Raw genomic sequence first — 12144 nt, 5'->3', positions numbered from 1 at the left:
TGCAATGCCACCAGCAGAACGAAGCTTCATTTTAGGGCTCATGGTTGGCACAACCTGGCTCCTTGGAGCTGGCATGCTCAGGGACACTCACCACTAACAGAGAACACGTGGTTCATGGGTATCCAAGGATTTATTGTTACCTTAATTTACAGTTGTTTGATCAGAACAGACCTTACATCAACAGTGCCCCTGTGAATGTGAAGTTGGCAGTGTATGGGGCTGGCTCACCCCAAAATTGTAGCTGCCATGTCCCCTGCATGGGGTGTGAGGAGCTGAGCTCCCCAGCAGAGCCCCCTCCCCATCTGGGAGGAGGGAAAGGCAGGTGGGAGCTGCAGCACTGCTCCTCATCCTGCCCCTGCTTCCCCCTCTGCCTGGAGCAGATCCCATTCCTGGTCCCAGAGCTGACTCCATGGGAACAACTCTGGCATCAAGTATTTTATCAAGTGACCAAAATGTGTCTGGCATCACCTCACCTGTGCAGGGCACAGCTCTGCCCAAAGGGCCCAAGAATTATTGTGGGGGAGAAAAAAGAGAAAAAGGAGCAGAAACTGGGTTGAGGAACAAACCAAACTCATGGATTTAAGCTCCAAACAGCCTGCCTGGGGTGTGCTCTCCCCACACCAGGTGTGCAGCAGGTGCTGGCCCAGCTGCCAGCAGGGACGGAGATGGTGACATGGGCACCTCAGAGCCCAGAACAGCTCCAGCTTTCCGACCTGAGCCAAGCCCTTGGCTGCTCCCAGAGCCTGTTCTGGGTCACCAGTGCCAGCACTGCCAGGAGTGCCCGGTGCCAGCTCTCACAGAAGAGCCACTGTGTCACAGCTGCCACACAGACCCGTCCTGCCTGATGAGATCTGCCACCTGAGACAAACACAGTTCAAGAAGAAAGGCTCTGCTGCTGCCTCCTCTCCGTGGGCTCAGTCTGCAGAGGTCTGGGGGTCCCTGAGGCAGAGGGGTCCCTCCGGGCTGTCCCTACACGTCGGTCTCGATGCGCAGCCGCTCCATGCGCCGCACGTTGCCCTCGGCGGCCACGCGGCTCGTGATGGGCCGGGCACAGGCCTGGGGGAACCAGCCCCGCTCCCCGTCCCGCAAACGCTCCCCCCAGCACCAGCCTAGGAGAGAACAGAGTGGGTGACAGGGCCAGGAAGGGCCATGGAACCTTGGGGAACCAGCCCCGCTCCCCATCCTGCAAACGCTCCCCCCAGCACCAGCCTAGGAGAGAACAGAGCGGGTGACAGGGCCAGGAAGGGCTGCAGATCCTGGGGGAACCAGCTCTGCTCCCCATCCTGCAGCTGATCCTCCCAGCACCAGCCTAGGAGAGAACAGAGCTGCTGACAGGGCCAGGAAGGGCTGTGAATCCTGGGGGAATCAGCTCTGCTCCCTTGGAGGTTCTGGCTAGAGCTATCCAGGTGATGCCTCAGGTTTTGGCTTTTCTATTTTTCAGATTCTGTGCTGCTTTAGTGTGTGGGTCTGGGCTTCATGTTAGGGGTTGGTGAGCTCTCTGCACAGAGCAAAGAGACAAAACAATTCCTGCTCCAGCTGGGGACCAAGGACAAATGATCCAAATCTCAGGCCCAGGAGCACAAACAATGTGGACTGAAGAGAGAAAAACAAGAAGGATGAGACCTCATGGGCTAAAGCTGGAATTGGACAATTAACTCCTATATGCAAATGGACCAAAACTTACAAAACTGAGAGACCCTGTGACCAGTCATGCATTTTTGTGACCATTTTGGGTTCACCTGGGGTGTAGCCCTGGCTGGGCTCTTGAGCTGCCCAAGGTGTATCCACTGAAGCCTCCCAATAAATCCCTACTTTACTCTTTAGCTCCATCTAGTCTCTGTTCTAGGGCAGCCTTCACAAGGCACCACAGGGATGGCAGGGGAGGAGGTTTCTGGTTTACTGCCTGTTCTGGGGGGTGTTTTCTCTCATTTCTGAGGTCTCTACTGCTGGTGCCAGCCACAGGCTGCACACAGGAGTCACCCCTAAGGAACACAACAGCTGCCCATGGCAGTGCCACCTCCCTCAGCCCCCCAGGAGCCACTGTCACCTGCTGGGACACAGCACCAGCCAGTGCCACGGGTCCCACCAGCAGCCAGGGCTTCCTGGAAGCTTCTGCAATTGCTAAAACCCACTCCCTGGGAATCACTGAAGGCTCCCCCTGGCCTGGCTCTGCTGAGGTCAGAGCCTGCCCCACACCCAGCCCCACGCTCCCTGGCACTCACCATCCTCTCCCCCCAGCACCAGGACAACATCTGCTTGCTGCAGGGACAGCTCATCCGCTTCCTTGGCCAGGTAGGCACGGGTGATCTCCACCTGGCTCAGGTCTGCAGGACAGGGGACAGCAGGGACAGTGAGCAGACACAGCCCCCTGCTCAGCCGTGTCCCCGCAGCTGCCCACCCAGCGCTCCACAGCACAGCATGCTCCATTCCCTCCTGTCCCCGCCCCTAATCCCTCCAAGCTCGTCAAACCTCCTTTAACAACAGCTGAAGGCATTCCTGGAATTCCACTGTGCCTCCCAGGAAATGTATTTAAGGTCAATTGTGACTGATAACTTCATGGGAGGCAACTCCTAAGGAGCAAGGCACGGGGGTTTCCTCTCCATTGGCAGGAGTGGAGGAGAGCCAGGTAGAAACCTGGGCCTGCAAATGCTCTGGTGTGACAGAGAATCCCAGCAGAGCCAGGCTGCCCTCTGGCACATGGTACCTCCTTTGGGAGTGGTGTCAGGCTTTTCCTTCTCCCTGTGCATCAGCGCTGCAATCCACCGGGCCCGGTCACTCCTGCCAGAGGGAAACACAAAGAGAGCCTCAGGACAGCATCCCTGTGGCCAGCAGCAGCTGGGACATTCCCAGCAGGATGAATGCTTTCCAGGGGAGTCACATTGATCAGACTGTTCAGTGTAAGAACACTTCCCAAGTGGCACACATGGCCCAGCTGCTTTGCTTCACTTGGACAGAGGAAGTTGATATGGGAATTATAAGGGAAATATAAGAGAGAGGAAGGAACAGAGCCTGGGAGAAGGCTGTGCACATTCCCATTTCTAGGAGGAGGAGTGTGGGGGTAAAGAGAGATCTGCAGAAGCCTCAGAGGATTCCCACAGCACCAGTTCATCCCAAGGGCCAGAGCAAAATCCCAGTGTGGCACTCACAGTGTCTCTGCCGACAGCACCACCTCCTCCCGCCGGCCCTCGCTGTCCTTCTCCAGCACCACTCGGAGCAGGTGCCCACCAGCCTTGCCAGGAGGAGGGGAGGGTGGGTCTGAGCTCTCCACCTTCTCCACGGTGACCTGGTCCAGCGTGGCGTAGTTCATGACCGTGTAACTCTCCTCGCTGCGGCACAGATGGGATCAGCGCCTCAGCTGTGGGATCTGGGCCACTTCCCAGCTCCCAGCCCAGCACAGGAGGCTCAGCAGGCATTGCCAGAACAGCCTGGAGCTGATGCTCAGGGTGGGACATGGCTCTGGGGACTTGCTGGCCACCCACCCACCGAGGCAAAGCCACCAGTGGGACTCTTCTGGCTGACAAGGGACAGCTCGCAAAGATGGAAATCTCACTGATTTCTTTGGTATGCGCTGCTGGGGAAATCGGAGTTTAATCCCCCTAGCTGTTCTTCAGGGAAATGCAGGGCCCTCACCTCTTCTTCTTGGTGATGATGAGGACGTCGTTGAAGAGGAAGAGGTGGCAGAGGCGGCCGGCGCCGCGGCGGAAGATGCCGGCCTCCTCCGAGAGCAGCAGGTGCAGCTCCCCCCGCTTCAGCAGCCACCGGGACACCGAGATCAGGGGGAAAGGCTGCAACAGAGCCAGCAAAAGGCTCAGGCACTGCCCTCCTCACCAGCAGCAGGCAAAATCAAGGCAGGAAGTGAACCTGCAGTGGTCCTGGGGTCAGTTGGGATGGACACGCCACATGTGTTTAGGTGTTTTTTAAAAAGGATTTTCCAGGAGGCAGGTGGAAGGCAGAGCAGCTGTGCACCCCACTCCAGCACACCCAGAGATGCAGCCCCTGCACCCCAACAGTGGTGACACTGTCATGGCTTTACTACACCCTTTAGAAACTGCCTGCATCCAACAGTCCAGTCCAGGCTTCCCAGAAGGATTCCCAGCACAGGTCTGACCTGTCTAAATAGGCCCCAGAAGAACTCCCACCACCACTTCCACAAGACCTCACCTTCTTCTTCCCAAATTCCAGCTGTTTCTGCAAGGTGTACATCTGCTCTGTCCTCTCCATAGCCCGAGCTCCCTCATTGCAGCTCTTGACCAGCTGGGAAGAGAAAAACATCCCAAGGGAAATGGAGAAGGGTCAGAAGCTGAGCCCATCCATCTCCCACACCACCCCAGCATTAGGGGCTGTCCTGCTGCCCTGAGCAGGACAGACAGACAATTCCTGGCACAGGCTTCATGCCAGGTTGGGAAAAGGCAGTGGGATGCTCTGCTGGAGAGAGATGGCACATGGGCTCTGCGTGGAGAAGGACTCAAGTGAACCTGCACCAGAACTGAGGAGCAACAGGAGGAGGAAGAATTAATCATCTGAGAAGAGCTCAAGGCAGGAGGATGGACAGTCACACAGAGGGGAGGACTCTGCTCGGATGTGAGAGCAGGACAGACTGGGAGCAGCAGGAATGTGCTGCCAAGAGCTGCTCCTCAGCGGGGGTGAAAGGAAGAGCCACCACAGGCACAGTGGTGGCGCAGTCTCTGTGGCCCTTTGGCCTGTGTGACTGAGCAGTGGATGGGAAAACACAGGGAGATGAGATCCAGGAGCATGGACAGGGCACAGCTTGTGATTACTGCACTCCACACTTCCCTCTCTGCTTCATTCACTGCCCTTTGCCCAAATCCCCAAAAACCATGGTGAGAGTTGTCTCAGGAAGGACAAAATGAGCCAAAGAGGAAAGAAGAAAAGAGGACAAGAAAAAGGAACAAACCAAGATCAGGTGACAAAGGCAAGAAGGGAAAAGGTGTGTTCATCCAGCAGCTGTTTGGAGCAGAGGAGCCTCAAGTGAACTGATGCTGGGAGGGAAATGAGAAGCCAGAATGGCAGCTTTGGATCAGTGCTCCAGAGGGCTGAGCTGGCAGGAGGAGAGGTGGAGGGCTGGCAGCTGGGCCTCACCTTGCTGATGGCCTTCACAGCGCGGGTGGCAGCTCCGTACGCTGCAGTGCGCGCGTTTGTTTTTTGCTGGACGGTCTGGAATTCCAAGATAAGAAGCTTTAGTGACATTGCACCTCAGAGGAGAGAGCATCAGCCACTCTCCTGAGATTTTAGGTTGCCACAGATTGATTGAGCTGTTCCAGATGGTCAAAGGAAGGTCTAACAGTGCTGGGAGCTGTGAATCTGGGGGTTTCATGTCTGACACAGCCTGGCCACCCAAGGCCCTCACCCCTGCAACCCGCACAGACTGGGAACAGTCACTGGAAATCCCACATCCAGCAGCTTGGCCATTTAGAGCAGATTTCCATGAAGAATGCAAGACCTGCTTTCCATTCCTGGGCTGCCTGACCAGGACATTTGTGCTACCCCACCCTGGGACTCAGACACGGCACAGAAGAAGCTCAGGCCACTCAGATGGGTGGCACCAAGACATGAAGTGTTATTCACAGAGCTTTAAGCTGCACACCTGACACCCTCCAGAGGAGCAGATTGCTCTGGATATATATCACAGAATATGCTGAGTTGGGAGGGATCCATTAAGATCAATTCCTGGCCCTGCACAGGACACCCCAAGAATCCCACCATGTGCCTGAGAGTTATCCAAATGCTTCTCCTGAATACAGGAGCATCCAGGCTCAGCACACAGGGCCCAGCCCCAGAGGGCTGGAACTCCAAGCAGAGGCTGTCCCAGGCTCAGCAAACAAAGGGAATAGCAGAGTCACCTCTTCAGAAGTGCCAAGCAGTGCCACTGTGTGACTACTTACATCTAAGAGCAGAGGAAGCCGTGTTACCCTCTGCATGGGCAGAATGAGAAATGAGATCATTGGCAGGCCTCCACACTCTGGTTTCCTTTCAATTTGTTTCAGGGTATCTTTAAATAAGGGGTTTGTGGTTCTGGAACAGGACAAGAAAGCTTCATTAACTCTGTTCTTCAGTTGGCAGGATGTTCCAGCAGCTCTCCACACACTGGAAATGCAGAGCAGTGATGGCACTGCCTGGGGTGCTCTGCCAGGCTTGAAGTGCCCAGCTGGGCAGAAACAGGACTGATCCCACAGCAGGTGGTGGAAAAGCACCCAGAGAGAGATGGTGAGCCCAGCAAAAGGTGGGTAAAGCCGCAGATGTACCAACAACAGACTCAGACTTGGCCTGGAGATGAACAAGGCCCATCCATGCCCCTACATGCTATGGAGCTCTGCAGTCCCTGGAGCCCAGAGCTCCTCAGAGGCAGCTCCTTGGCCAGCCTGTACTCACAGCAGCTTATCCAGTGTCCTCTGCTGATAGACTTCATTGGAGCAGTAGCTGATGTAGGGGTTGAAGTGTTTCGAGGCGTGTTCCTCCACGATGTCACTGATGTCAGGGATCAGGAGGTGCTCCTGGTGTCGCTTTTCCAAGTCCTCAAAGAAACTGAGGAGAGAATTTAAACAACGTCACCACATGACTCACTAGGGCTGGACAAACTGAATGTTCCCACTGTTGCTTTTCTCCAGTTTTCCCAGAGGAGATGGGGCCTGGATCCCTTCTGGCAGGGCAGCTCCAGCAGCGGAGACACCCACGCCTTCCCCAGAGGCACACGCTTCCTCCATTCCTGCACGGGATCCCTGGCTGTGTCAGCCACCCCATGGCCCATCCCACCAGCACACACCAAAGGAACCCATCCCAAACTGCACACACCAGCACCCACCAAAGGAACCCATCAGAAACCATCAGAAACCATTTCACACTGCGACACACCACCACAAACCGTCACAACCCATCACAATCCATTACACACTATCACACACTAGCACACTCCATCACAAACCATTACAAACTATCATAACCCATCACAACCCATCACACACTGTAGCACACCAGCACACTCCAAAGGAACCCATCACAAACCACTACAAACCATTACAAACCAGACGTGAATCAGAAATCATCAGAAACCATCACAACCCATCACAAACCGTTACACACTATCACACACAAGCACAATGCATCACAAACCATCAGAAACCATCACACACTGCAACACACCACCACACACTAAAGGAATCCATCAGAAACCATCAGAAAACATCACACACCACCACCACTGCCCACCACCACTCACTCCTGCATCCCCCTGCCCCCTAGCCCCCAGCAGCTGCTGCCACTCCCTGGATGAAGATTACTCTCCCCACAGTCCACAGGGAAAGCCCAGCAAGGAGCACCTGCCTTCCCTCAGCTGTGGGGAAGCTGGGCAGACCCTGTGTGTCCCAGCCAGCACAGTGCAAACACTAATGACATGGAATTATCCCCTCACAGCTCTCAGACCCCCTGGGCTGCTGCTCCTACCTCTGGGAGCTGGCTCCAGGTCACCTGGGCTGGGCGGTAGCTCTGCACCACGATAGCAGCACCCAGAGGGGACGGCTCCTCTGGCAGGGCCTCCTCCAGCAAGTCCTCGTCTGACTCATGGGCATCCCCCTGCCCCCTAGCCCCCAGCAGCTGCTGCCACTCCCTGGATGAAGATTACTCTCCCCACAGTCCACAGGGAAAGCCCAGCAAGGAGCACCTGCCTTCCCTCAGCTGTGGGTGAAGCCCAGCCACAGCAGCACCAACAGCCCTGGGCAGACCCTGTGTGTCCCAGCCAGCACAGTGCAAACACTAATGACATGGAATTATCCCCTCACAGCTCTCAGACCCCCTGGGCTGCTGCTCCTACCTCTGGGAGCTGGCTCCAGGTCACCTGGGCTGGGCGGTAGCTCTGCACCACGATAGCAGCACCCAGAGGGGATGGCTCCTCTGGCAGGGCCTCCTCCAGCAAGTCCTCGTCTGACTCATGGCTGACAGAGTTCAGGCCTCTCTCACGGATCTCCTGATAGAGCCGGGGCTCTGCAGAGGACAAGACACGAGGTCAGCACAGCAGCCTCCCAGCTCATGGCTTCCCTTCCCAGCACGGCTGCCTTGTCCTGTTGGCCACGAGCCACAAGTTCCGGGCCAGAAACTCCCTGATGAGGTTGGACTTTGCACTGCACTGATTACCCAGCGGCTCCTGCTCCCAACAGCCTCCCACAGCTCTCCCATTTTCCCTGGGAGCCATCCATCTGTGAGCACAGTAGCATTATCAGCCCCCAGTGGGAAAGCAGGGCAGCAATGCTCCTGTTGCTTCGGGGAAACAGAGACAAAAGCCATGGCCCCGGGCCATGGGCAGGGAGCAGCACAGTGGGGAAGGGCCTTGCAGGGATTTGCTTGGCTGAGGCACAGGGGACAGGGGACAGGAGCACTCACGGTCCTTGAACGAGCCACCACGCTTCTGCACCCGCTTCCGCCCGAGGGTTTTCTGCAAGGGCAAGAGGAGAGCCTGCTGTGGTTACCACTTCTGAGGCCCTGGGAAAACTCCTTCAGGAAAAGGGGGAGTTACCTGTGCCAGTTGGTCCACACCACCCTGTTCTTTCAGCCTGGCTTTTGTGTGGGCTGTTTGCCTTACCCAGGTGACTCAGCTTTCACCTCCCATATAACCAGGGTCACGCTCAGAACCATTCTGTACTTGCACTGCTGCTGTCAAATCTCTCTCACACCTGGACTTTGCCTGCTCTGGAGTCTCCCTTTCCCCAGACGTGCTTCACCCATGTTTGTGTACGACTGGAGCCGCTCTCCCGGCCAGCCCCACCCTGCAAACATCCCGCAGCCGCCTGCCAAGCGTCCAGCTCCACTCCCCACAAAAACCATGTCAGCTATTCCCGGCCTCTCCAGTCACCTGCAGCATCTGCTGGTGACACGGAGCTTCCCAAGGCACCAGTCACGACACCAGGCTCAGCAAACCAGCTCCAGAACCGACTGCAGCTGTGGGCCCTGCAGCTCCTCTGTCACCACCAGGAATGCAGGACCTCATCCCTGCCTGACAGGGGTGACAGCGGGGGCTAAACCCACCTTGCTCCTGCCAGGGCTGCGGTCGGGCAGGGCGCTGCCATCCTCAGACACGGGTTTCAGTGAAGGAGAGGCCTTGGCTGGCTCCAGCTCAGCCCCCAGCCCCTTCATGGCCGCACGGTAGGACATGTTCCTCAGGTTGCGCTTGAGGGCCCCTCCGCCATCATCCTCATCCTCCGCCTCCAGGGCCGGGATGGGGACAGCCACCCGCTTCGAGTCGGGGCTCAGGGGTTCCCGGCTCGCCCCGAAGCTCTGGTGCCGAGAGGGGCTGTTCTTAGGCTTGGAGGAGACGGCCAGGCTTTTGGGGATGAGCTGCTGCGTTCCCACCTTCAGCGCGGCAGGGCTGTCCGTGCTGAGGACGATGCGACGGGGCTCGGCCGAGGTGGGGGAGCCCAGTGGTGACAGCGGGGTGGCACTGGGAGCCGTGGTGGGGCTGCGCTTCCCAGTGGCACACGTCGGGCTGGGGGGCTCTGGCCGCACTGGGTGGCATCGGTACTCCAGGAGCAAGGTCTTGTCATCCACAGAGGTAGCAGAGGAGCCCCGAGACATGGTGGTGGCCTGGGGGAGCAGCAAGCTGAGGAGGACAAACAGACAGACAGACAGACAGACAGGTGGCTGAACACCTCCCAGTAAGGCAGCAGGAATTTATGCTGAGCCATGGGAACCTTGGGACAGCTCAGAACATGGCCTCCACCTTCCCAGGGTGCTCCTCAGGCCGGGCCTGTATGGACACACTGGGGATGCTGTCACCATCCTGCTCCTTGTGGGGTCACCTGTGTGCCAGGGCTGGGCCGGGGGCTCTAAGACGTGGTCAGCAACGAGGAGCAGCCAGGCCATGGGAGCAGCCAGACCCGGGAGCAACCAGACTCTGGAGCAGCCAGGCCATGGGAGCAGCCAAGCCTCAGAGCAACCAAACCCTTCAGCAGCCAGACCAGGGAGTAGCCAGACCAGGGAGTAGCCAGACCCTGGAGCAGCCAGGCCATGGGAGCAGCCAAGCCTCAGAGCAACCAGACCCTTCAGCAGCCAGACCAGGGAGTAGCCAGACCCTGGAGCAGCCAGACCAGGGAATAGCCAGACCCTGGAGCAGCCAGGCCATGGGAGCACCCAAGCCCCAGAGCAGCGAGACCCTGGAGCAGCCAGGCCTGGAGCAGCCAGGCCATGGGAGCAGCCATGCCCAGGAGCAGCCAGACCCTAGAGTAGCCAGACCCTGGAGCAGCCAGGCCCGGAGCAGCCAGGCCGTGCCTCAGGCAGTGGGCAGGCCCAGACCTGCGCCAGGCAGGCCTGGAGCCTCCCCGAGCCCCGCTGCTGCCACACCTCCATGTCCCCTCATTCCCCTTTGGGGTGCTGCCAGCCACCACAGTCGGTCTGCACCCTCCTGAATGCCACCTCCCCCAGGCTGTGGAATTCCCGGCTGTGAACCCTGTGCTCCTCCAAGCTCGTACCTGCCCCAAACCGCTCCACGCTGCCCACAGAAACAGCTGCCCCACTCCCTGGGGCTTCCCAGGTGGGGTTAAGGTCACTCATCCCCTCCTGTGCCACGCACAGAACCATGCACCTACAGAACTCTGCCCCTACAGAACAGACAGAGCGTTTTATGCCCTCTGCCTATTACATAACTTCGGGAGAAAGTATGGTTTAGTTGTCCTCAACTGAGATCCCATTGTGTGCCAATGCCATCTCCAAGCTGTTCCCTTTCAAAGACCAGGAAACAAACCAAGGCTGGACCGTGCTTTTCCCTGCATGAATGACTGGCAGGAGGACAGCACAGACCCATCAACAACAGCTCGTTTGACAGAGATGCTGCTCATTCCACTGTCCTCGGCTGCGGGACCCATGCTCTGTGTCCTGAGGTCTGCCAAGTGTCCCTGAGACGAGCAAAGCGCCACATTCCGCTCTTAACCCCATCCTGCCTGAGGACGAAGCTTATCCTAAGCCCTGGTGGCAATAAACAAGCCTGAACCCAGAGGGGCTGGGGGCCGCAGCACGCACAGCTCTCGGTGCTGGGGTGGAGGGAGGCTCGGTGGCCACACAGGGCATCGATCGCCCGTGTCACTGCCCGCGGTGGCACACGGGCACAGGCACCGTAACTCGGTACCAGGGCTGCGGTGCAGGGGGCAGGCTCTAAACGCTCTGGGAACACGGCGGGATACAGCTCTGGGAAGCACCCAAACCCCTCCGCCATGGATCCAACCACCCGCCGGCACCGCTGGGACCCTCGGGGACAGCGGGGAGGACGAGCCCGGCTGTGCCTCGGGAGGCACGGCACAGCCGCTCCCCGCCGTCCCCTCCCCGGAAGGCGCTCGGTATCCGCTGGCTCGGGGCCGCCACCCGCACGGCTGCCCCGGATTCCCGGTGCCGGTCCCGATGGCGGTGCCGCTCCCTCCCCGGGCTCCCCGGTCCCTCCGCAGCGCCCCGGCCCCGACCCCGCCGCGCCCGCACCTACCCGCGCCCCTCGGAGCCAGCACGGCGGCGGGGACGGATGGGAGGGACCGGCAGGGCTGGGAGGGACCGGGGCGGCACCGGGGGAGGTGCCGGTCCGGCCCCCGAGACCGTGCCGGGATGGAGGTGTGCGGTGTCCCGCACATCCCGGCTCCGAGCGGCGCTCTGCTCTCTGCCGCGCCCCGTCCCGGGGTCGCCCCGGCTTCCCGGGGGTGAAAAATTAATTAAGAGAGTCTAGAAACAGTGTTTTGCTGCTTCTTGATGAGGGTTCATCAGGTGTGTGCGCCCCTGGAATCTCGGAATTCCTCATCCCCTAAAGCCGCCTCTGCAAGGTCGCTGGAGGCGGGGGGGATTATTCGGTGTCGTTCTCCTGTCACGTTAGCGGGTGACAAACGAGTGTGCCCCGGCTGTCCTCGGGCTCTGGCCGACACACGCGGTGTTTCAGCAGCCCAGGGACTGTCCCTTACTACAGGCATGTCTGATGTTCTCTTCAGATGGGTTTTCGTGGTCAAAGGTAACCTCGGGTGATCCCTCCGGATGCACAAAACATCAGTTTCGGCTGCTTTTGGGCGCTGCAGCTACTGGGAAAGAGGATCTGAGGGTCAGGCTGCTGACAGCTGCCCAGTAAGGCTCAACAGTGCTCTGTGTCTTTACTGGGAACAGACTTCTCCTTGA

At 58.6% G+C, this 12144-nt stretch overlaps 1 protein-coding gene across 1 annotated transcript; it reads right to left on the bottom strand.

The window, feature by feature from the left end:
- Positions 1-134: 134 nt before the first annotated feature.
- On the bottom strand, positions 135-11510 carry ARHGEF16 (Rho guanine nucleotide exchange factor 16). Its single transcript, XM_041476552.1, has 15 exons — positions 11474-11510; positions 9034-9604; positions 8392-8443; positions 7826-7995; positions 7459-7572; positions 7078-7097; positions 6391-6543; positions 5904-6033; positions 5101-5175; positions 4162-4254; positions 3631-3785; positions 3147-3326; positions 2705-2778; positions 2223-2324; positions 135-1109 (listed from the first exon to the last, which is right to left on the bottom strand). Exons 2-15 carry the CDS (start codon positions 9577-9579, stop codon positions 970-972), a joined length of 2004 nt encoding a protein of 667 aa, XP_041332486.1. The 5' UTR covers positions 9580-9604; positions 11474-11510; the 3' UTR covers positions 135-969.
- Between the last annotated feature and the right edge of the window lie 634 nt (positions 11511-12144).

Source organism: Pyrgilauda ruficollis, unplaced genomic scaffold, assembly GCF_017590135.1.
Source record: "Pyrgilauda ruficollis isolate IOZ18807 unplaced genomic scaffold, ASM1759013v1 scaffold39, whole genome shotgun sequence".
Taxonomy (NCBI): domain Eukaryota; kingdom Metazoa; phylum Chordata; class Aves; order Passeriformes; family Passeridae; genus Pyrgilauda; species Pyrgilauda ruficollis.
The sequence above is the reverse complement of the archived record's forward strand: the minus strand, read 5'-3'. Positions and strand labels throughout refer to the sequence as shown.